At 38.7% G+C, this 26386-nt stretch overlaps 1 protein-coding gene across 1 annotated transcript in view; it reads right to left on the reverse strand.

The window, feature by feature from the left end:
• The window catches only part of TBX4 (T-box transcription factor 4), a 233241-nt gene that overhangs the window by 1740 nt on the left and 205115 nt on the right, over positions 1 to 26386 (reverse strand). Inside the window, exons 6-8 of the mRNA XM_082245737.1 lie at positions 21965 to 22117; positions 16649 to 16737; positions 9297 to 9541 (exon numbers count right to left, since the gene is read on the reverse strand). Coding sequence (XP_082101863.1) covers positions 9297 to 9541; positions 16649 to 16737; positions 21965 to 22117 — 487 coding nt within the window. The remainder of the gene's footprint in view (positions 1 to 9296; positions 9542 to 16648; positions 16738 to 21964; positions 22118 to 26386) is intronic.

The following is a 26386-nucleotide window of genomic DNA, read 5'->3' on the forward strand; positions in this document are numbered from 1 at the left end:
CCATAACTTGTCAAATCTGGCTTCTATTATTCTAACATTAGACTAATTAAAGCCAACACTTGTTTGGTTAAGTAATTGCACCCTACATTTTAGAATATTATCTTTTAAAATAAGCCCAATATTGTTATTTTCTATCGCTCTGCATTTAGTAATTTTATGGTATTGACTTTACTGTCAAACAATTTGCCTATTTTCACACTACAACATGTATCAAAAAAAAATAATTTGCTTATCCATTTGATTTTGGTTTTCTACAATGGTTGTTTATCTCTCCTAAAGCACTTTCAAAAGTAAAAAGTAAATCATACTAGGATTCAGGGTAGATAAATCATTAAAAAAAAAGAAAACTGGAAGTCTAATATCTAAAATAAATGTTCGGTTGTATTCTATTATTCAAAATAGGTGGCTGGAGTAGAGATGACTTATAGTGGGCTATGATAATTAATTATACAGGGTTTTCAGATAAGCTGAAATTACAGTTTATCTTTACTGTAGACAGCAGTGTAGGCTTTTCACTGCCATTAATTTTGGGGCCAGTTAGAAGTGATGACTATTTTCTTTAATAAATCCATTGGTGTCTTTGTTTGCTCTGGTGGTTCTGTAACAGCCCACTCATTTATTTCTGTAAAATTATAAATAGTACTAACAGTCATAAATATATGCTTTTAAATCCATTTTTATTATTATTACTAGTATATGCAGCAAATATTATTTCCCTAATCTGTAGTAATTAAACAGACTTGTTGCACTGTTGCACTGTTTTTACTATGCATCTTACTAGAAAAAGGGCTCAAATGTATTATCAATGCAATTTAGGTAAAATAGGTGAACAAACAAGACATACTCCAGTTTTGCCAACATCATGATAGGTACTATTAACCAAAATGCACTCTTTTTGCAACAAATATTATGAAGGTGTTTCTGTGCCCCGGGTCTGAGCTGCACAAACTATCCTGCTGAAAGATATTTCTTTACCACTTGCTTATAGGGCACATATACCTCAATCCTGCCCAGGCCAATTTTCAGCTTCCAGCGCTGTCACACTTTGAATGACAATTGCTCGGTGATGCTACACTATACCCATATGAAATTTTTATCATATTTTTTAAACACATAGAGATTTCTTTATTGATATTTTCTTTCTGATATTTTATTGCCACTGGGTTTTCTTTTATCTTTTTTACTAAACAAACAGAAAAAGACTGAAAATTTTGAAAAAATGTCATAGTTTGTTATAAATTTTCTAAACAGGTATTTTTTTCTTTTATTGATGTGCGCTGATGAGGCTGCACTGCTGGATACTGATAGGCTGCACTGATGGGCACAGGTAGGCACTGATAAGGTGGCACTGATGAGCACTGATAGGTGGCACTGATGGGCGCTGATGAGGCGGCACTGGTGGGCACTGATCAGAAGGCACTGATGAGACTGCACTGATAGGTGGCACTAATGGGCACTGATAGGTGGCACTGATAGCTGGCACTGATGGGCACTGATAGGCGGCACTAAAGGGCACTGATAGACGGCACTGATAGGTGGCACTGATGGGCACTGATAGGTGGCACTGATAGACACTGTTAGGTGGCACTGATAGGCAGCACTGATAGGTGGCACTGATGATGAGGCACTAATTGGCAGCACTGATGGGCACTGATAGCTGGCAATGGTTAGCAGTACTGATGGGCACTAGTAGGTGCAATAGTTGGCACTGGTAGGTGGCACTGGTGGGCACAAGTTTGCAGTACTTGTGGGGACAGTGTGGGACCAATGTCCCTTATACAGAAGCCGGTGACCGTCTTCTGTTTACATCATGTGATCAGCTGTCATTGGGTGAAGTGAATAAACAATGAAAAACATAAATGTTCTGTTCTCAAAAGTGTGCATGTTTATACCTGTGAGGGAAGCGAAAAAATATTTACGAGACACTTGTGGTACCAGCTCATCTTGGGAGAAAACTACAGGATCAGCTCAGCTGATCAATTTGCCTATAAAAGCAGTCAGTGTATCTGGGGGAGTTGTAGCGTGCCTATAGATATTTGATCAATTTTCAGTTAGACTGTAATAGGTCATATTGGGCGATGATCATCTATTGTTTGTGGCATATTAAAATAAATTTGTCAATTGGAAGAAAAAAATTGTCAAATTGAGAAAATTAGGCATTTTAAGTTATATGCAAATCTTGCCAAGTTAAGCTTGGTCTCCCCTCCAAGCCTTCCTGTTTTCCTATGATGGATGGGCTCACAGATCAATATTAATATTATCATTTTTATTATAGAGGATTTATTTACCACTTTACAAAATGAACACAGTCAGTACAGTTACAATTTAGTTTAATACAAGTGGAATCAAAAGGCCCTGCTCGTTGGCGCTTACATTGTAAGAGGGAGGATCAAGTGAAAAAAAAGGTAATAACTGTGGGGATAAGCTTATGGAGACAGTAAAAGCATGGTTTATTAGTTGGAAGCAGGATAGGCTTCTCTAAAGATGTGGGTTTTCAGGGATCACCTAAAGGTGGATTAAGTAGGAGATAGTCAGACACATTGGGGTAATGGGGTTCCAGAGGTTGGGAGATGTTCTGGAAAAGTCCTGGGAGCAAGCGTGGGAGGAGGTGATGAGAGAGCAAGAGAGCAGGAGGTCTTGTGAGGACTGAAGAGAACGGTTTGGTTGGGACAAAAAGACAAGGTTAGTGATGTAGCTGGGGCAGAGTTGGGGATCGCTTTGTAAGGTAATGTAAGTGTTTTGAATTTTATTCATTGGGTGAGTGGAAGCCAATGGAGGGATCAGCAGAGAGTGGAAATAGATACTGATTGGTTGGTAAGGCTGATATGTCTGGCAGCTGCATTTATGATGGGCTGAAGGGGGGATAGCCTATGTAAAAGAGGGAGCTGCAATAGAGACAACCCGAGAGTGAATTGGATACTTTGTGGTGTAAATGTTTCTATAAATCTTAATTTAGACAATTTTCCAGACGTAACAGCATGACAAGAGGGGCATGAGGCAAAAATAGACATCCAAAGTACAAAAATTCAGCCCAGCGCTCACTCCGAATGGGAAGACTGGCGTGCTGCTCTCCTCAGGCAGGGAACTCCAAAACGGGTACATAAAAAAGAAAAGAAGAGGAGGCGCAAACACCTAGTGCATTACCCATGGTCACTGTTGCAAATAGTTTAATTAAAAAAAAAAAAAGACATCCAGCTACATAATAAGGTACATTTTCCATAGGCACATAACCCCAACAATGTCACTCACTCCAGGTTATCCTGGGGGAATGCCTTTAAATATAACCTCAGTACATGGGACAGTAGGGCAAGCAGAGATTAGGTCTGCAAGAGCCAGTAAGAGAGTTTGTTTCTGGAGCCTACTGAAGCCCAAAAAGCATGCTAGAGCATAGATGGAAGGGTGGGGAGGGGAATGAGAAAAGAAAAGGGGAAGGAGGGAATGAAAAGGAGAAAACTAGGAAAGACCCGCATTTTCCCATAATGGCATAATAGAAGAAATGAGCAAAGAAATAACAGCAACAATTTTTTATTCGTGTCATGTGGTAACATCTATCCACAATGCCCAGGTATTATAAAATTGTGACTACTTTTCAATATATTGATATCTACAATCTCTTCTACATGTTGCATTTCTTGCATCTTCAATAGCCAGTCCATTATCATAAGAACCACCGATGATTCCAGTTCAGGTTGGTTTGCCACTGAAAGGGAAATGAGTGTTCCCTATGGAACTGGCTCTCTTGTGAAATGTTAGGGGCATAATTACTGATTTCCCTAAATTAATCTGAAATTTGAAAGTTTCTGAAACCTCTCTAGCTCTTTCATATGACTAGGTAAAGTTGCCTAGGACTAGGTAAAGTTATCTGTGGGTTGGTGACAACATCAACATCTAGCAAGTTTATGTTCAATGTTACCCATCATCACCCTCATAATGTTAGGATTCATTCTAATTTGCTCAGTCGGGCCTCTATCATAAGAACAAACAACAGTGGGGACAGGAGACACCCCTGCTGTGTCCCATTTGAAATGGTAAACAGCAGAGAGGGGACATGATTCACCTTCACCTGGGCCCTAGGGTTTGCACAGAGCATAGAAATCCAAAGCCAGTTAACCCTGTCAAAGGCTTTTTCTGCATCAGATAGCAGAAGGCAGGGAATGTGGTGTACACAGGTCCAGTGGATGATGGAAATCGCCCATTAAGAATTGACTCTGCCTTCCCTACCGGGGATAAAACCTACTTGGTCCCTGTGGACAATCTTGCATAGAAATTCTCAAAGGTGATTTGCCATGATTTTTGCTAGAATCTTTATGTACACATTCAAAAAGGAGATGAAACAATATATTGGTAGAAGGTAGGGTCCTTATTCTCCTTGGGCAAAACCAAAATGTGTGTGAGTAGTGCTTCCTGTGGAACGTGTCCATTCCTAGTCAGGAAGTTTAAAAAGGATGTCATATATGATAGCAGAGTATCCACATATTTCAACAAAAATCTAGTCAGCCCATCTGGGCCTGAACTTTTCCTAGATGGCATGTTTTTAAGCACGTGTAGGATCTCGACCAGCATAATGTTTCTTTCCAGATCAGAAATCCCCTCAAGATAATCAACTATTAAGTTCCTTTGTCTTGTTCTGGCCAGCTTGTTCTCCTCAGTTGTCAAGTTGTAGAAGGACTGATAGAACTCTTGAAAATGCTTGGGAATCTGGGAGGAGTAAAGCTTGTCCCTGAGCTTGATATGATATAGGGCACCTGCGTACCCTCATGATTAATTTTAAGGGCTCTAAACAACATTTTTCACCCTTGTTATAAAGTTTATGGGCCACACCCCTAAGTTATTGAGTTTGCTGGTCTAAGAAGTTCTTTAATTGTAGTCTCAACTTGTTTAATGGTCTGCAAACTTGGGGATCGCCCTTGGATTTGTGTTGATGAGACAAGTCCTTAGTATGAGATAGTGGATTGGTCAAGTCAGACTGAAATGTTTTTTTTAAGATGTCGCTTGGGCTTTAAAGGCACTTCTTACCACCGCTTTGTAGGCTTCCCAAAACACACTCGGATACATCTCCTGAGTTGTTGTCTACAAAGTATTGCTGAACAGTTATGCAAATTGCCCCCCCCCCCCTACTGCCATATTGTCCAGAAGATTCTCATTGAGATGCCACGTCCAGGGCTGGAGTGCCTTGCAAGGTGGCATAATGAGACACTCAGCCGGGGGCATTATCCGAGAAGGTGATGAGGTTTATTTTGATTGATGATCAGCCCAGAATTTATCTAGTGTATGATTGGTGGACAGGGGAAAAGTAAGTATAATTTTTGTCATTAGTGTTCATCACCCACTATCTACTAGTCTGAGAGTGAGGATGGATTTGTAGAAGTATTTCCATGCTGAAGCGGACAAGAAGCTTTTAATAGATGAAGAGTCCAACTTCGAGTTCATGCATATGCTAAAATACCCTCCAAGGAGCAAGAAGCCAAAAGAGAATTATCATGCCTACTGGGGAACACCATCCAAGAAGGTGACCTGTCAGGATTTAGTGGGGTGAATGTTAACAAATGTGACCAATGGATTACCATACAGTTTGCTTTTAACCATAGCATATCAGAGTCCATTCGGTGGTCCTCCAGGACAAAAGGGCAATTCTTATAGATAGCTATGGCAACACTCTTTGCCATTTTAGAACAGTCAAAAAGGTAAGTGGGTGATTTAGGAATTGACCCAAAGGTAAAATTAGTTTTCTGGAGCATTAAAATGTGCGGTTTAAAAGTGAAAAGTTCCCACCAGACTCTGCTATGCTAAAATGGAGAACCTGAACCTCTGACATTGTGGAGTTGACTAAAAGCAAATATTCTGTGCACTTTGCAAGTGGAAAGTAATAAGGTGTCTCGGGGACCGCACATGAATACAAGACCCCCACCAGGCCATTTACTTATTTGCAGTTACTCCAGAGTAAATGTAATTATTTTAAAGCTTGACATGGGGGCTAAGAAAATAAGAAATATACAGTTCAAAATTTGTGTCAACTAGGGATACGTGTTGCAATAGAATAAATATCAACAGAAGATTGAACACAAAAGAGAATCATATTACAGTAAATGCAGCCTCCTCAGTGACAGCCACCCAAAAGAACTAAGGGGAGCCTCCACCCCAGAAACTGCAACCCCTGTGGGAAAACACCCCGTAATAGTATGACCTGTGGGAGGAGGGAAATGGATAGACCATGTAAGAGCATCCAGCTCCTACAAAAGACGCCCAGTGTAAGCTAGTAAAGTAATGTGTAATAATATCAGCCTATAAAAAGATAACTGGCAAACAAGTTTCATGACTGATAGAAAAGTTTCAAATGCTTATAACCTAGGAGATATACAGATCTTAGATCACCATCAAGAACTAACAGAGTTCTAAGAGGCATTTTAGAGTTGTTCTAGATTGAGACTTCCTAGCAAAACAATAAGGAGAACCAGAAGACAACTCCTCTCTCTTTCCTGGCTCTTGCCAAAGTGGAAAAGGTTTGATTGTGGACCCGATTCCTCTTGCAACGTGGCTCCTGCAACTCTGGCAGGTGTGTAAAGTCTCCTAGGCCCCTCCAGTCTGAAAAGTCCACATTGGTTAAATTATGAGAGTGCTAAAATTGTTGTTATCATGGAGTGACTCAGTAACCCATCTTCTTAGTAGCAATAAGCCAGAAGGTTAAACCCCACCTGTAGGTGGTGCCCTCCTGTCTAATAACCTACAAAAGGGGTGCACAAATTTGTGGAGTGCCAGTGTGTGTCAGGATAGGTCGAGAAAGAAAAAATGTTTGGTTCCCTCAAAGTCCAGATGGGGCCTCCTATGCATACCTTTCATGAGGATGTCCTTGTCCTGAAAGCAAACCAGTTTGCAAATCACTCAGTTTATTCACAAATTCTGAGGCACCAATGCTCTATGAGCATGCTTGTTTTCTATGGATTGCTGGAAGGGTATATTCAGGACTTTGTTGAGTATGGTAAGCAAAGTTGGTAGCAGATCAGGGGTCTTTATAGTTTCTGGTAGCCCACTTATTCTAATATTTTTCCTGCGACTCCTGTTTTCATAGTCATCAAGTTGTGGGAGGAGTTCCTCAATTGTGGTTTTGTTCCCTGAGCCTAACCTGTACAGAATGCAGTGCAGACGTGGCCTCAGTTTTTGAGTTTCCAGGGACTCCATTTTTGCCCCCAGCAGATCTGAGCTAAGAGAGGCCTGCGTTGTGTGTGTCTTCCCATGTTAAGGGAAAGCTGCAAGATCTGCTTTAGTTGAGGGATCATTCAAATATTGTTTGAGTTCCCAGGGCAGCCCCCCATGTTGTGTGAGTGTCAGTGCCTCAGGCACCTCTCCAATGCAGGACAAAGAAGAGGAAGTGGGGAGTGAGGGAGGGTCACCCTGTGCTGTTGCTTCCACCTTCAGGTTTTCTCTCAGCAGCAGGGGTATCTCTCAAGACAGGGGTTAGGGGAGGTAGAACCACAAAATGGAGGCTGGCTATGTCCTGGGTTCTGCTATCAGTGAGGTAGGCAGAGATCCTCTCTTTTTTAATTTTTGAGGAACTGGCAGGTGGTTTGGGCTCTCCATTTTCTGAGGCTTAATAGCAGTGCCAATCAGTGAGGCTGACAGAACTGAGTAAAGAACAGTGGGTGGTAGGCGCTGCATAGATCAATGTCCACTCTCAACCGTAGCCGACCACGCCCCAGTGGTGTCATCTTTTGGAGCATATTTTGAAGATGTTTGTGGGTTGAGGTTGCAAGATGTGGACAGTGATTGGATGTGGGGCCGAAATGAGAGTTTAGACTCCAGGACTACACTTAGCACCCTGGCATGAGGGGATGGACCGATATTTGTGTTAGGGAAGGGCCATGTGGAGGAGGAAATAATATGAACTCAGTTTTGGATAGATTGAGTTTGAGGAAATAGGGGTGACATCCATATTGATATGTCTTTTAGCAAATTAGTGATGAGATAAGAGACTAATGGGGTAAGCTGAGGGTAACTAGATAGATTTCAGAGTTGTCAGACAAGAAATGGAATTGGAAGCCATACAAAGCTAGAAGCTGACCCATGGAGGAGGTGTAGATTGAGAATAAGAGAGGTCCAAGGACAGATCCTTTTAAGTTGTAAGTAACACTGAAGGTGTGGTGAGATAGTTAAGATGAGAACCATGACAGAGACCAAAGGAACAGGTTTTTTTGAGGAGGAGGGGGTAAACAACTGTATCAAAGGCAGCAGAGAGGTCCAAGAGTAAGAGTACAGAATAGTGACCATTGGTTTTAGCCATTAATAAATGGTTTGTGAGTTTAAGAAGAGCAGCTTCTGTGGAGTGTTGTGGGCAAAATCTAGACTGAAGAAGATCAAGAAGGTCACTCTCTGTGAGGTGGCAGCTCAGGTGGTTGTAGACTTGGCAGCCAAGGAGTTTAGAGGTAAAGAGAGTCAAGAAATGGGCCTCAGGTTTTTATTTGTTTTCGTCCAGTGAGGGATTACGTATGGGGTGACCAGTGCATGTTTTAGAGGGTTGGGGAAGATGCCAGTAGAGAGGGAGAGATTAAAGACGTGAGTTAGTGTGACTGTAGTATTTTCAAATAAAAGGTGTTTGGGGAGCAAGTGGTTAGATGGGCATTAGAAAACATTTTAGTGACTTCATCTATATTAGCAGGGTTAAACATGGGAAGTATTGAGTGCGCAGGTGGGCATGGACATGCAATACAAAGACTGTGGTCGTAGGAGATGACATTGAACATTTACAAGAAAAGTCAAGGATTGCATATAACTTTAGCTGCCCATATCTCTGGATCTACTGATGGTTTGATATAATGTCTTCACAAATGGTTAGCTTTGCTTATGAATTCTTTTATTATATCTTAGGTTGAATTTCTCAATTTTGTGGCAGATTTTATTTAATGCAAGCCATACTCTAGGCACATTTGTGACAATTAGATGGCTTATAATCAACTTTTATCCACACATGTTGCCTAGTTTTTAGCAAACAAATGGTCTAAAATAAAGCTAAAAAAAACTTAAAAGAAAATGAAATGTTAGTAGAAAAGACCTGGCTGAAAGCAACAATGCTGGACATTTACACTGTGATTCATGGAATCTCAGCAATCATTTTATAATTCAAAGGTTAAAAGTTAAAAGTGACTGAAACTTCTAGAAAGTAGTCATTTATCTGACCAGAATAAGGCTTGCAGTTTATTATCCTTTATAATTTCCCCTGTACTACAACTTGCCATTGAGTGAAGACATAAAACCAACAAGAGAAGTAATGAATTAAGTTCTAGTCAAACATAGTTTAACAGTACCTCTTCTTTTTAAACAGTGATAGAACAACCCAGAATCTCTTTGCGCTGTGAAAGTGTTGAGTGGCAGATCCTGAGCATCAGAGGCAGTAAATTGTATGTGTGCCCCATTCTCATATTGATAATGCTGAAGGCCTTGGTGGCTACTATGTAGTGCATTAAGGTCTGATTTGCTCGGCAGCTGTCCTGGGTGACTTGATACCAGTCGTTGTCTCATGATGCTTTTTGAGATCACAGGATATTCTTTGCTGTGGAAAAAATAATAGCAATTCTAAGATATTAAAGGTTAGTTCAAACATATAAGCAATGCTTTAACTGTGCTTTGGCCACATCATGAATACCAGGACAAATGAAAGATAACAAACATAAAACAGGCTGATTCATGAAAACACAAGTGTCCTCAAGATATATAGAAATTTACTATAGCAATATACCAATTTACTATAGGAAGTCTGTTTGTCTGGGGCTTAGCTACTCATAAAACAGGCAGATATATTGGGCTTGATTGAATAAAGACGTAGAGGATGTTACACACTGAGCAAAGCGTATGTTCACTTTGCAAAATGAGTGCTGGTGGATCTGTGTTCACTTTGAATACTCAATCACAGATTAATTCAATTAGTAAAACTGGATTTTTTCTAACACCTGATTGGATATTTCAAATAAGGGCACTCTATTTAGTAACATTCACTTTTCAAAAGCAAACATACACATCACAAAGTTAACAGCTGCTATTCTGTTAGTAGTTCAGTAATATTGTATACATTTGTGACAGCATTGCCAAACACCAGGGTTTTTTTGGGCAGAGAGTATAGGCAAAGTGGCTTCCTTTTTTCAATTATTCTGATGCTGATTTACTAAAGGAGTTAAAACAATTCACTGAACAAATTGTAGCTATGTTCACTTTGAACACCTGGATAATTTAAGTGAATATACTAATGTTACTGAGTGTAGATCCCCAATTTAATAAATCAGCCTTTCTGTCTCTAATTAAAATTTGGAAGGAGATGCTCGTAGAGGGAGACATAGGGGAACATTTACTGCTACATTTATTTACTTGTGTGTAAATTTCATCTTGAGTTATTGAGCATGGTAAATAACAGACTTTTTACAAAAGAAAAAAGAGAGAAACCGGAAAACATGTTAAAATACTCAAATGCAAAATTTCATATTTGCCTGCCTATATAAATATTTTTTAAATAATGCACAATTGCCCGAAAGACAGGTGAACATGGGTTCGGGGTCTTCCGGTGATGTCACTGGGTTATCCCACCCCAATGTTTACCAGTCATTGGGCAAGTGTCCCATCACTCGTGGAATGAGAGGTAAACCTGGTGGGGTCACCGGTGATGTCACTGGAGGATCCCGCCACCATGTTTACCTGTCATTTAGTGAGTGTTGTGTCCCATGGAGAGATGTTCCCCATAGGATAATTAAACGTGGGGGTGGGTCTTCAAGTGATGTCACCAGAAGACCTCGCCCCCATGATTACCTGGTATTCCCCGAGTAAAGTGTCCTGTGGAGAGAAGCTCATCCTCCCTCAAAGCATCCCCTCAGTATTGAGGGCATATGGCCTGGTATGGTTTGGGGGGGGGCGCTCGCCCTTTGCCCTCCCTTTCCTGGTCTGCAGGTTCGGACAAGGGTCTGCATTTTTTTTGGCATAAGGCCCCCCTTAAAATCCATACAAGACCCTAAGGGCCTGGTGTGGATTAAGGGGGCCCCAACAAGGTTATTTTTTAAAATTTCTAATGCTGGGTTTTATTTTATTTACATTCTACTGTCACTGGGGAACCCCGCTGACCTCAGATAAGTCATAGCTATTAAGGACCCGGCGGCTGCCCACTTCTTAAAAACCAGCGGTTTTGTTTACATTTTTCTGTCAGCAGGGAAGCCCGATGACAGCAGATGAGTCCTCATTTTGAAGGCTCCTTGACAACAAACTATTCACAAGCCAAGTTGGATCAGTTGTTACTTCAGATACTTCAAACACAAATTAATTTTGTTGTTTCATTATAATTTGTTTTGGATTTATTGAAATTCATTACCATAGTTATTCGGATATTTGGATACTTCAGAATCTCCAAATAATGAAAATTTCATACGCATTTTGATTCATAACAAAACAAACCTCACAATACACTATATCACAGGGCATAGCTGTTTTCACCCATGTGGGTGCATGTGTTTAGGAATGTACAAGCAATAAAATCTCATTTTGTTGAAGGGAAGTTTAAATATCGCTAAACTATGTTGACACTTTAGCAAATCAGATCCAGGATGTCCAATGATATTATATTCCTTGGGTCTGGGGACTGTATGGGACATTTTTAGTGTATGTAATTCACGTCCAGATTTGTAAAATGCCACATTTAAAAGAAACTATGTAGTTTACCATAAGCCACAGTTTAACAACTTCATAGTTTTGCAATACATCATAAATACATTGAGGCTGAATTACTAAAGAATTTAGGTTTTTCATGTAATAACTTGGATGAATATTCACTTCAATTAATATGAAAAGCTAATTCCTATTTATCTTTTTCTTCTGTACATGGCTGGGTATTTAAAATGAACACAGCCATGGTTTACTGAGTAAAGATTCTCAACTTTATCAGTCACACTATCTATGTTTCTGAACATCAATATATTATATATATGATTTATACATTTTTAAATGATTAATTTTTGACTTAATTAACTTCTTATATTTGTGCATTTTAAGCTGTTAAATTGTCCTATGAAAGTGTTTTCTTATATTTGTTTGATAAGTGCAGAAAATAGTGGTTGATCCTGCCAGAAATCCTGTGAACTGATAACTTCCTGTGCTCACTCCTCTGCTGAATTATCAGTTAGCATTGTGTCCAGTTCTCTCTGTGGACTTCAAAACACCTCTATCCTATGTTATGAAGAAGAGGGAAATAAGTTATGTAGTAGATATAGATGGGTGATGGGACAAGGGAGATTGGGATATTTGTACTAAATAATACATATTTTGGGCGTGTCATTGATTTTTTTAACTTTAAGCTGTTACATTTAGCTTGGCTTAAATAACAGAAGCAGTTCCCCAATTTGAATAATTTCAACTTGAAACAAATGCTTTTAAGTTAGTTTTGGGTGTGATGCGTGATTATTTTTATCATTGCAGTAAATGGCTTGAATTGAAAACCTGAAAGTAAAAAAGTGAAAGTAGTAGCCACAACATCTATAGTTGTTGTTTAGCTGTTGTGCCACCCTTACAGGCTTTTGTTGTTGTTTATTTATTGGTATCTTTTTATTTTCCTTTTTTCCCCTTTTTTTTCCCTTTTTTCCATATTTTTTTTATTTTTTGCTGTTCAAACATGTATTTAGTGTTTGAGGGTTTCTTTTTTTTAAAGGAGGGAAGTTTTGTTTTGCTAGGGGCCTTTTTTAAATTGTATTTCTTGTTTAGCTTATTCTACCTGGTAACATTCACATACTGTCCTAGTGCTGGTAATTTTTTTTACAAAACTACGCACAATGGCCATAGCTCTGTATTTCATAAAAATGGGGATACAGCAGGGTGTTATAATGAATCTAGGGTGAGGATGTGTATTGTTCTGGGTATACAGTGCTTTTTTTTACATTGTTTTCAAAGGATACTGTGAGTAGAGATAAGCTTCAAATTCAGGTTGACTTTGAGTTCGGTATGAACTGTAGCTGTTTGGGAAAATGGCAAAGGAATAGGTTTGTTCACTGCTAAAGCAACAAATTACCAATCACACATTCCAGACCTTTGAAATGCAGTTAGGTGGCATAAAAGGGCCAACAATGGGTTTTTTTCCAATATGCTACCCCCTCATAAGAGTCAGGTTTCCCATAAGCCTTCTGTCAGTTTGTATTGGTGGGAAAGCTGAGTGTTTTCATGAAGAGATGGTTTCTGCTCTACAGTGATTTTTTAGTGCAACATACAGAGATATACAGTGCTATATACAGTCCTGTATTGTGCTACATAGTGTGCTACATAACTACTGTAGTGTACCCACCTCTAATCCCGTAATCCCTGCACTGTATTGTGCTTCATTACTGTGAAATGCATTGTGGTCGGTTATACGTTATTTCATACCACCCTTTGTATTTACAGTGAATAGACCCAACTGTCCTTTTTGGGACTCATCTTATCTAGATAAGATACTTATCTTTTGTCAGCAACAACTTTTATTGCTGTATAGCTTTTTCCACCCATTTGCATCATTGTTGTTTTATTGGGGTTTAATTTTATTTGAGTTAAAGTATAGTGTTTTAGAGTTGGTGTACTAGTGCAGTACAGTTTTGTGCATCAATGAATGACTTTGTGAAGTATGCCAAAGTACCACATCCTAAATCCCCCTATTGTCTTAGCTTCTAATATAGTTAGACAATGCCCATCATGTCTGAGAGTCCTAAAGAGAAAGAGGCCTATTCCAGTGCTCCATCAATTAAGAATACTTGTGTCTATTGTCTCTCTCTCTAAGGCTGGGTTCACACTGGTACTACACGACTGTTGTACTACTGTTGATCCAACTTTGCCCTGTGACATTGGTCCTACATCAATCCTACTTTCATCCAACTTAAATTAGCAGGATATAATTTTGCTCAGACTTTGAGATAGTCCAACATGTCCTTTGACCAATCAAAACAATCCCAGCATGACATAAATTCCTTTTCCTGCTGCTGTAATCACCATGCCGGATGTCACAAGTTGGATGGTTAAGACAAGGATCTGATTTTGATCCTGTATCCTGTTAATTCAAGTCGGATCAACTGTCGTACAATAGTTATGTCATACCAGTGTGAATCTGGGCTAACTTGTGATTTCTTCAATAAAACCCACCTGGTCTCTCCCTATTAAACTGTGGCCTTGAACAAGTGATTTCATACTGTAATTTCTTTCAACAATCCTGGATTTCAAGGGACTGTCCCTGAATTTCAACAAAGGCTTGATGTCTTGAGCTGCTGCCTGTGTGGTGGCATCAATGCTTGAACTATCCAGTTATGCACCGGGCTCAGGGACACAGCCCTGATCTGTGGACACTGGGATTTTGTTGAAATCCAGGGACAGTCCTGCATTATCCAACACCGGAAAGCAGTAAATACAAGTGTGCACTGCTGTCTCCCATATGTATGTGAGTTCTATGGGGCTGGGATATTAGACTGCATTGTATATACATCATCTATACATTCTATAGTCACTGCATACAAATTTACAAAGTTCAAGTTTGTTCAGATTAATAGTAGTAGGCTAGAAATATTTTAAATACTTTGAAAATGAATATATGATTTTACATTTTGACCACAGATATGCTTTAAGGTGAGATTAAACAAAGTGTTAGCCGTCTGCCTGTATTCTGTGCGGAGAAGCATGTGTAATGAAAGAGTTCTAATTAAAAAAAATTAAAAATATAATTTGTGCTGAGGGATACGTATGTAAGACTCTAATTTGTGCCAATGTATTTAAGGAGTGTTTTTTTAGTACAAGAAATGCTGCATAATTCCATAATCTGTCCAAACCCTGTACATGTGCTGTATACTGTGAGTAGGCTGAAACTCTGTTAAGCCACTTTCAATATTAAACATCATTAAATCATGTCCACTTTTTTACCCAGAGGTCCATTCAAGTTCTAAAGTTGGGAGATATGACTCTGTGCATGTAGTCAGTATAATATTTTGCCGACTTTTGTTGTTATGAAATAATACACTCTAACTGCCTATTGTCCCTCCTGTTTAAAATTAAGCTTACCAAAATGCCTAAATACTGTCTATGGATTTACTGAAATATTTCTTCCTTTGTCTATGTTAAATATATACACTTAAATGTGGATCTGTTTGGCTGCAAAAGTGCATGTGGCACGTTTTCTAAATGTAATCTACAAAAGATGGCAAGATGGCAAGATGGTGGTGCCCAGCTCCATGCGCCCTGTGTTTCAAAATCCCTTACCTATTAGTCTTAAAATGTACAGAATTAATTTTCAAGATTCTAACCCTCCTCCATTGATTTTAGCATGCATTTTTGTGTTTTTCAGTGCCTTTTAAATGCATTTGTTTTTCATTTACAACGCAAAGGCAGGGAAAAATTGTGAGGATTTAAAATGGTGTAGATACAATACAAAGCACCTGCTTTTATTGGTACTGCAATAAAATGTATGTTTTAGCCAAATTTAGCTTCTTGTGAGGTTGTGTTGTGCCATTAAATTCCATTTTCCCCGTATTTCTCTATTTCGATAAATTGGACATTCATTTTGTTTAAAACAGTGTAGTTTTACCAATACGATTACCAAAAAAATGAATAGAAGGGAGTGCCACAGTAGTATGTATAGTCCACACCAGATTTTATTCTGCAAAAAAACCCAGAGTTTTGGTGGGGTCAACACTTCCCCTTTATCAGGGAGAGGTCGAGTAATGACCCTAGGATGAGGGGGGATATTGTCTTGGCTGGGAAAGGGAAGTGAGAAGGACACACTTGGATTCCAACTTACAGTCCAGGACAGTAGCCCACATTTTATGGTCCTTAGTCTACAAGTCTTGATAAAGGGAGTGTGTTGACCCCCGAAAACGCATTGGGTTTGTTGCAGAATAAAATCTTTTATGAACTATGCAAACTAGCGTGGTGCTCCCATCTCTCCAATTTTAGTCATCCCTTCCAAATTTCCAGTAGGTCCCCATGATTGGTGGAGAGCAGCCTCCAGGACTGCACACCACATATATTATATGTATATATCAGAGGTCTTCAAACTATGGCTCTCCAGTTGTTCAGGAATTACAATTCCCATCATGCCTAGTCATGTTTGTGAATGTCAGAGTTTTACAATGCCTCATGGGATGTGTGGTCCTGCAACAGCTGGAGGGCCATAGTTTGAGGATCCCTGGTATATATTATAGCAAATCAACACAAGGTTCCATGCTCCTATACCTCAAAAAGGTTACATATATAACTGGCATTCATTTATATAGGAGCAGAATCTTTTAATACAGCAAATATGTTCTATTTTTGTGCAGTACCAATAAAGTCTTATCACACTTTATTTTCTGGTATCACTAAGCTTTTACATTCAGTTCTGATGAGGAATGATATTCTGCATGGAGTTTGTATGTTTTATCCATATTTACTCTTGAGTTTCCTCTTGAATACCATACATGGAAAATAAATAATTCTTGTTTTTTTTTTACACTAGAGAGTTTGTGAACAGTTTTGGTAGAAGTAAAATGGCTTGCTCTGTTCTCTCTGAAAATGATGACGTTTTATGACTGCAATCAATAAATTATTAAAAAAGTTTCTCAAGTGACAAATACAATAAACTGTATATATATATATAAATAAAATAATAATAATAATAAAAAATATATAATTATTTTTTTTTTACCTTTGCAGACGAGCCACACGGAGGTCACTGTCATCACTCCCCCTGAAGCCTTTGGCAAATGGATTATTTTCAATTTTCAACTGGGTAATCTAAAAACAATAAGTGAAGTAAATAACAGTGTATAAAATGCATGCAAATGAAAATTAGAAGAACCCAATCCATTTTAACATGTCATATGAATTGAAATTCAATGAACATTTCTGCTGATTTTAGATCCTTGAGTTTATAATAACAATGGATATAGGTGGTAATCTTTTAGTGAACTAAAGCCTAGATGCGGAAACTGTATTGTTCTGATGGGAGGAAGGTGCATTTGTGATTACTTTAGCTGTCGTTTGAACTGTTTACACACATTTTTTTTGATTATATGCTGTTAAAATGTTATTCAGCCATAAAATATGAATTTTTAACAAACTAATGAGAATTTCTACTTTACAAAGTAAAATATGTTGGCAACCTCCGGTGTGCTAACTAATGCTCATATCTCTGCCAGTGGGGCTAAAACAATTTTGAAGCTGACACTGCTCACCACAGGATTTTACAAGACGGTCCAGCCGTATAAATGTATTGGAAGCAAATGGGTTTCCAGATTCAAGCAATGTCTGATTTTATCTCTGATAAAAGCATGGTACTGGCCTCTGATGTGCTTTGCAGTGTCTTTATTAGCTGAAGGGTGAGGTATGAGTGGTACAACATCTGCTGGTTAGCAGTGCAAGATTCCAATGAGTTTTTCACATTCTAAGAAGAAGTTGTAAACCTCTTTAATCCCTTCCTGCTCAGAATCAGTAAATTAACATTCTTCTGGAAAGTTCCCCATGTCAGGAGAATGTCAAATAACATTTCTGCTACTGGGTACTGCAAATGAGATCGAGCACCCTTCTATGTGGTTCCTGAACATGTGATCACCATGATTGGCCAAATAAGATATTCACTTTAAAACAGGGAAAGTTTTCTGCTGTAGCAAATGTTCTCAGTTTGTAAAACACTCAGCCCTGGGACCATGGTGAAACTTGGAGCTCCATATCCTGGAGAAAAGACTAGGAACCAATTTGTGGGGCTCTTGATCAGGATCACCATAATTAGCAAATATACTTTTAGCAGGCTGCATTTTTTTTTGTCTTATCAACTTTCACTGCAGTGTGAGAGTGGATAATTATCCTACCATGTGGCAGGATGACAGCAAACCCTATTTATTTATCTATGATGATCTGATACAAATCAGCATAAAGGGATATACTGCACCTTTTTTGCTAATAAAAGCTAAAGCTGGCTATACACCAATAGATTTTTTTTTGGAAATGTTTATTTTCAGAATGTTCCATTTTTCTTATACAGTAGTTAATGGCATCAAATCATAGATCATTTTTACTATAGTCATGAAAAAATCAAAGAAGCAGGATAGAAAATGTTCTCAAACAAGCTAAATTCTAGCAGGGACTTTAGTTTTCATATAATAAATGCCATACGTTCCAAAATTGTATGCTCAAAGCAAATTACATTTTGAAGTACTTTTAACATTTTGAAGTACTTTTGTCAAGTCTCTGCTGACGTTATCGAATGTACAGATGAGATTCTTTGTTCAAATGTTCATACAAAAATCTACCAGTGTATGATCAACTTTAGATTCTATTTCATCAGCCTACCAATAACTTGAGGATGTGTGTGGGGACCATACTTATGTTATGAAGCAGTTTATTCTGTGCTCTAGCTCACATCTCTGCTTGGATTTGATACAGCTGTAAACCACTAAGTTTTATGGTCACTGTGTTCATAATGTCTCAGCAAATACACGCGCGGTAATAAGTTTTCACCTTAGATTTATGAGCAAGATTTTCTCGTCATTATTAGATTTGCTGTTCTGTTTGAATGACATCTAGAGGTTTATGTGCTAGCTGATTCATTAAGCAATATCCCAAAGGGTATTATTTTTGAAATATTTCAATTAAATATTGCATGGGGTAATTGTGGAATTCAGAAAACACATGTTATTTAGGATCAGTCTACAGCATAAATGTGTGCTACTTACCATAGTAAGTGCTTAGTATTTGCTAAGTTGTGAATTTGCTTCTTCATGAATTTGATTTGTGGAAAATAAATAATAGTGCAGTACATATGGTATTATGAGATACTAGTATTATTGAATACAATTATAATTACACATAAAACACAAACTTAGGCAAGGATACATATTTTATTGTAAAATAAGAAAATGTAAAATCGTTAAGAGATATCCAAAGCCAAAACGTTTTTTTTTTATTTTGTATAGGGTAGGGTTAAAACTGCTCTCAGTTTTTTTTTTTAATTGTAAATCACAGGACACAGGGCAGTTCATATATATGACGATTTGAGTTAACCTGCCACCTGCAGGTAAATTGACACTGGGCAAAAAAGGCAGGAATATCCTGCCTCGGCATAGCCCTTCCGAGCTCAGCTAAACCTCAGTTTTTTAGATAGTGTCCTTAGATAAAGGATGTGTCTACAGATGTCTTTCTGAGGATCTCTTTTTGTCGGCCTAGTCTCCTTTTTTTTGCCTATTCTAAACACCCCAGCTGGGGCAGAGATGGGCTTCATCTGGTTTGGCCACCCAAAGCCTGCAGACCAAGAGGTCTTGTAGACGTGAAGTAAAAAGATATTTTTTCCAGTGTGAAGGTAATACCCTCTACAACAGTTATCATAGAAAAAGGTGCCCCCCAATCTAAAGATTCCCCCTCTTATTCTTGTTCTGGTGACAACTCAAAAATGTGCCCTTACTTTCTTTTACATTGTTCTTTATTGGATATTTTGGAGAATATCAGCAAGTAAGCACTCATATTTACATTATTTAAAGTCTCTCAGGAATATAGGATCGATGTAAACTGTTACATAGTATACAGTCAATCATAATGACAATAGTTTTCAAGTAACATCTTAACATCTACAGTATCTCACAAAAGTGAATACACCCCTCACATTTTTGTAAATATTTTATTATATCTTTTCATTTGACAACACTGAAGAAATTACACTTTGCTACAATGTAAAGTAGGGAGTGTAAAGCTTGCATAACAGTGTACATTTGCTGTCCCCTCAAAATAACTCTACACACAACCGTTAAGTATGCAAGACACACTTGCCCTTGTACTCCTTACCTGGTTGCTGCTACACATGCTTGCCACCATCTGAACCAAATAAGTTGATCTTGGTCTCATCAGACCACAGGACATGGTTCCAGTAATCCATGTCCTTAGTCTGCTTGTCTTCAGCAAAATGTTTGCAGGCTTTCTTGTGCATCATCTTTAGAGGCTTCCTTCTGGGGCGACAGCCATGCAGACCAGTTTGATGCAGTGTGTGGCGTATGGTCCGAGCACTGAAAGGCTGACCCCCCACCCCTTCAACCTCTGCAGCAATGCTGGCAGCACTCAGAAGTCTATTTCCAAAAAAAGACAACATCTGGATATGACCATGAGCACATGCATACAACTTCTTTGGTCGACCATGGTGAGGCCTGAGTGGAACCTGTCCTGTTAAACCGCTGTATGGTCTTGGCCACTGTGCTGCAGCTCAGTTTCAGGGTCTTGGCAATCTTCTTATAGCCTAGGCCATCTTTATGTAGAGCAACAATTCTTTTTTTTTTCAGATCCTCAGAGAGTTATTTGCCATGAGGTTCCATGTTGAACTTCCAGTGACCAGTATGAGAGAGTGAGAGCGATAACACCAAATTTAAAACACCTGCTCCTTATTCACACCTGAGACCTTGTAACACTAACACATCACATGACACCGGGGAGGGAAAATGGCTAATTGGGCCCAATTTGGACATTTGCACTTAGGGGTGTACTCACTTTTGTTGCCAGTGGTTTGGACATTAATGGCTGTGTGTTGAGTTATTTTTAGAGGACAGCAAATTTACACTGTAATACAAGCGGTACACTCCCTACTTTACATTGTAGCAAAGTATAATTTCTACAGTGTTGTCACATGAAAAGATATAATAAAATATTTACAAAAATGTGAGAGATGTACTCACTTTTGTAAGCTACTGTATATGACTGGTACAATGTTAGCCTACTAGAGAGAGCACAAGTTATGGCGATATCAGTATAGTGCATGCTTGGTAGCAGATTTACCCTCACTTTCATTCCCTGTGATACTGGTGATCAGGATAATTACAGAGCATTAATCTCCCTGACATGTAAACAGAAAGTAATAAAAAAACTGACACTGGTTTTAGCAACTTACAGCTTTAGCCAAAACTGTAAAAATGTAGTTACATTTAGCTTAACCACTTGCCGACCGCTGCACGACTATCTACGTCGGCGGTCAGCCCCTCACAGGCAAACTAACGTAGGGCTACGTTGCTTGCTTGTGAGGGTCTAGGGAGCGAGCGCGCACCCCCGGGGGCGCGCTCCCGCTCCCGCGTAGTCACGGACCCCCCCGCGCGTGTGACCAGCGGACCCGATGTCCGCCGGTCACTCGGCGATCGGCGGGGGAGAGGGAGAATGTCAGGCAGCTTGTGTAAACAAACTGCCTGTCATTCTCCTCGCTGCAAAGACACTGATAAAACGGATCTGGTATGTAGATCCGTTGATCAGTGTCCTTACAGCTAGAGCCACAGCCAATCACAGTAGAAACCACGCCCCTAGGGACACACACAGCCCCTCCCTTCCAAATAAAGTTAACCCCTTCACTACCAGTGTATTTTTACAGTAACAGTGCATATGTATAGCACTGATTACTGTAGAAATGTCACTGGTAACCCCAAAAGTGTCAAAAATGTCAGTCAAGGGTCCGATCTGTCCGCCGCAATGTCGCAGTACCGCAAAAAAAATCGCAGATCGCCGCCATTACGCGTTAAAAAAAAAAACAACAAAAATGACAAAAATCTTTCCCTTTGTTAGTAAACGCGATAACTTTTGCGCAAACCAATCAAAATACGCTTTTTGCGATTTTTTTTACCAAACATAGGTAGCATAAAACAAATTGGCCGAAAATTTTTAAAAATTTTGATTTTTACATTTTTTTGGGGGGAATTTCATATAAAAAAATGTGAAAAATATTGCTATTTTTGCAAAATTGACGCTCTTTTTTTGTTTATAGCGCGTGATCAAAAAATCGCACAGGTGATCAAATACCACCAAAAGAAAGCTCTGTTTGTGGGAAAAAAAGGACGTCAAATTCGTTTAGGTACAGCGTCGCACGACCGCGCAATTGTGCGTTAAATTCACGCAGTGCCGAATCGCAAAATACCCCCTGGTCGGAATGGGGGTAAAATCTTCCGGGGCTTAAGTGGTTAAGGTTTTAAAGTCAATGAAAACATAAAGGGTTAAAATGACTTACCTTGTGATTCTGATAAGATGTCACAGATATAAATGCTGTCTCTGAAAATACATGTGTACAGAATGCAGTGTTTTTGGATCCAAAGGCATTGTTTTCATCTGCTTTGACAATATGTAACCTGGGCTGGTATTTGTGCATGGAGTTTAAAATAATCTGGAAAAAAATTAATTAACAGCAGTTCTTATACATGAAACCTAAATACAGGATAAATAATAAATGTCCAAAACTTTGCACGCCAAAAAATGTACAGGTATTGAAGAGCTCTTACAAATTTTATATAACTATATGCAGGTTTTACATAAATTTTATTTCTAGGACAATATATTTTTGGTGTTACATTCTGTACTTAATGATCAGTTTCTTACTTCAATATCTGCTATACCTTCTTGAGCAATGTGGAGATATTTAGGCAAAATTTTCTAGCCATACAATATTTTTCTTGTTTATCTAAAAATACTGAGATTCTGAAACAAGTGTTGGCAGTGTTTAACGTCAAATAATTAGTTTACTCACATAGCAGTTCACATCTGGTATAATACAACACAATACAAGGTCCACGGTGTGACTTGTCGGGCCAGCCAACTCTCGGGTGGCCCTTGAGGTATGCCACTAGATTTGAGGTTACAATGATTTCCATAATTAACTGAATTCTACAGACCCATTCTGTCTAGGAGGTCAGTACTTCAAATGACTTGAACACACTTCAAGATCTCACTAGCAGGATCAGTGCTGATTTACCAGTCAACCCCTCTCCCTCTAATTCACCATCTAGAGCTATGTCAAAAGGATATCTAGCCTATATGGCTATATTTCCTGAATTGTTGTGCAACTATGTGATAGAATACCCTTGCCAACTGCCCCATATATCACTAGTTTGAACATGTGCCATTAATACATATCTGCCAAACCTAATTTTCTGCTTTAATATTTACACATTTGGATGAAATATTATGTTTGCAATACAATTCATGAATACAAAGTACTCTAAAGTTAAGACTTGTAGCAGAAATCAAGAACACTTTTCTTCAGAACAGTGTTTGTACATAAAGCCCTTTGTGACGATGATTCTTCTAACCCTAATTCGCCTCCTGTTAAAGAATTTTGCATGAGGTAGCTTATGTGTTATATTCCTATATTGTTTTTTTTTTTCTAGAAAGTCTATGATCTCCTTTTTCAATATACTGTAATATCCTGTGTTGACAAATGCTAGTTGCTTGGTTGTCATACAAATCTATCTCAATGCTGTAATAAACATTCAGATCAAGAAGTGTGACTTCATTTGCTGAGTTCAAGATTGCCCAATGCTTGTCCAGTGAGGACAAAAAAATATAATATAATGAACACAACTCCCCTGCAATAATGACTATGTACAACCGCAAAGCTCTATTAAAAAAAATAATAATAACAATGAAAAACCAGGTATTATTAAGCATACATATGTAGTATAAACCTTATATTCCATCCCTAATCCATATACAACTATAAATTCCACAATATATATGTGCATTCCCTAAAACATACTATTTAGCATCTACAGTGGAATCTACAGTTAGCATCTACTGTGGGCTAGGGGACTAAAACTACACTCCGGCCCAACAAAAACTTTCTTGAAAAAATAAGAAAATGAATAGATGGAAATATGCAATATAATAGATGGAGCCAATGAACATTAGTGTAAAGACAATATTAAAAGCTCATAGTTAATCAAGCATGTTTTATAACCTACTAAAGCCCAATTAATAACCATTTGAACCCAATACATAATTAAACAGCATAACACATTATCCAGAAAAGAAATATTGCAAAATCATGAATTAATTCAAAAGAATGACATAATAATGAAAAATATAATCAAAATCAAATAATTTATAATGAATCCCAAAAGTGTAGTAGGCAACAAAAAGGTAAAAGAGGCAAACGTATATCACTTCTAATATTCTGAGACCCGAATCAGAGAAATCAATTATTTCAACAAGTGCACTTTCAACAGGAAAACATAAAGATGCAGAGAATATAAAAGAAGTAGGGGAAAAAGCAGCAAATGAGTGATAGGCCACATGCTTCACATGTATTGCAAAGGCAAAGAACTTTTTAAATAAGGAGGCTCTCAAAATTGCAGTTGTGACATTTACTAATCTCAAAGTCAAATGATTCCATGTCATTGGTGTGTAGACAGGTGGTGTCTTCCAGGCACTGCGATAAAGAACATACCTGTACATACAGCTGCCGGCACACAACTCAGCCAGGGCTGCAGGGACTGAGATCTGCTTTTAAAGGTACTTTATAAAATATAGGTGATTTTTGAGCCCTTTTCACATGGACAGATCAGGTTTTGCTCAACAGGAGGTTTGTCCACAGATCATCTACTGAGCTGAGCTAAGTTGAGCGCAGTTGCTGGATGACAGGTCCATGTCCGCTCTGCTCTATGGGCAGTTGGATGTGAACAGACTTGCTGCCCATTTACATCCAACTTGCTGCCCATTTACATATAGAAATATTACAGAATAAACTGAATAAAATAACACAGTGGGCAACTACGTGGCAAATGAGATTTAATGTAGAGAAGTGTAAGGTAATACACTTGAGGACAAAAAACATAAATGCAAATTATGCTCTAGGGGGAACCTCTGGGGGAATCCAGAATGGAGAAGGATTTGGGGGTTCTAGTGGAAGATAGACTAAGTAATAGCATGCAATGTCAAACTGCAGCTGTCAAAGCCGGAAGAATAGTAGCATGCATAAGGAAGGGGATATACTCCAGAGATAAAGCTATAATCCTGGCACCTTATAAAACCCTGGTCTGGCTACATCCGGAGTATTCTGTCCAGTTCTGGTTGCCAATCCTCAGAAAGGATGTGCTGGAACTGGAAAGAGTCCAAAGAAGGGCAACTAAACAAATAAGGGGATTGAAGGACCTTAATTATGAGGAGCGATTACAAGCGCTTAATTTATTCTCCTTGGAGAGGAGATGCCTGAGAGGGGACATGATAGTGATTTAATAATACCTCAATGGTGATCCTAGCATAGGTAGAAAACTATTTAGTCCCAAGGAGTGCAAAAGGACCCATGGCCACGCATTGAGATTCGAGGAGAGGTGGTTTAACCTTTAGCTGCGTAAGGGGTTCTTCACTGTAAGGGTGGTGAGAATGTGGAACTCTCTTCCACAATTGGTGGTAGCTGTGGGGAGTATGGGTACTTTTAAAAGAATCTTGGATGTCCATCTCACGGATCACAACTTTCAGGGTCATGGGAAATGAGCAGGCCACTGACGCACACACACACACACACACACACACACACACACACCTGTACAGGTTGAACTGGATGGACTGATGTCTTTATTCAACCTCAACTACTATGTAACTATAAACTTCCCTCTGATCCAACCTGGCCAAATGGTAGAGAACGGATCCCCCTTCCGTTTGTTTTTACCAGATTGTATTGAAAGTAGTCAGGTGTAAATGGACACATGTCTGTTTACATCTGACTGCCCATAAAGGAGGATGGAGAATCTGATCAGGTCAGGCCTGATCGGACCACTCATGTGAAAGTGGCCTTACATTGCAGCAGCATATATTAAGCTGAACTCCAGTGTTTTTTGCTTGTGTCAATACAGTACTGATTCTGTGTCTGTTGAGGTAGTTAGTTGATAGTTGTGGACATGTATGTGCCCAAATCTCCATATGCATATGTAGCCTCATGGAAAGAAAATGTGCCAGGAGGTACTGTGAGATTTAAAACAGAACAAGCCGTGGCAATATGACATCTGGGGCAGATGAAAGGAACGGCATTCCTACTATGTAAAGTTTTAACTATGTAGTTCTCCATCTGTAGTTCTCCTAAGTATGAACATTTCCCTGTATTGTGGATTCTACTGTCTTTATTACCATCTAGTGCACATAACCATGCTTTTCTCTATTTTTAAACTGCACTGATGTACATAACCTTTAATACTTTGCCACTAAGTAATCACCAACAATAATGAAAACACATTTCAACGGCTTAACAATATCTTATTTATTTTTCAGCTTAATGTAAAATGTTCTGGCTTCTTTAGATCTCATATGAATAAGTTTATGAGTATCCAGTGTCACAGGCATCTGTATCCCAGACAAGGCAGAAGCTGATGACCATCTGGCCTAAGGAGTGACAGCCAAAAATACATTTTTCTCCATCCAAGTAGTAGTACTAATGTTATTTTTAGCAGTTTATTCTCATCCAATTGCATAGCACATTCACACTGTGACAAAAATGTGAAAATGTTAACTTGACACCAACTTTTAGCACTTCTGTGGTCAGAGTATAAAATTCTCACCTACACCTTAGACCTACACCCATAGAATTGCTTAAAGAAAACCTGTACTTAGACGGAACCCTGGGCTGCCTTTGCTAATGAAAATGCTAATTTCTTGGCTGTCACTG

This window comes from Pelophylax lessonae (assembly GCF_965119305.1).
Source record: "Pelophylax lessonae genome assembly, chromosome: 2".
Taxonomy (NCBI): Eukaryota; Metazoa; Chordata; class Amphibia; order Anura; family Ranidae; genus Pelophylax; species Pelophylax lessonae.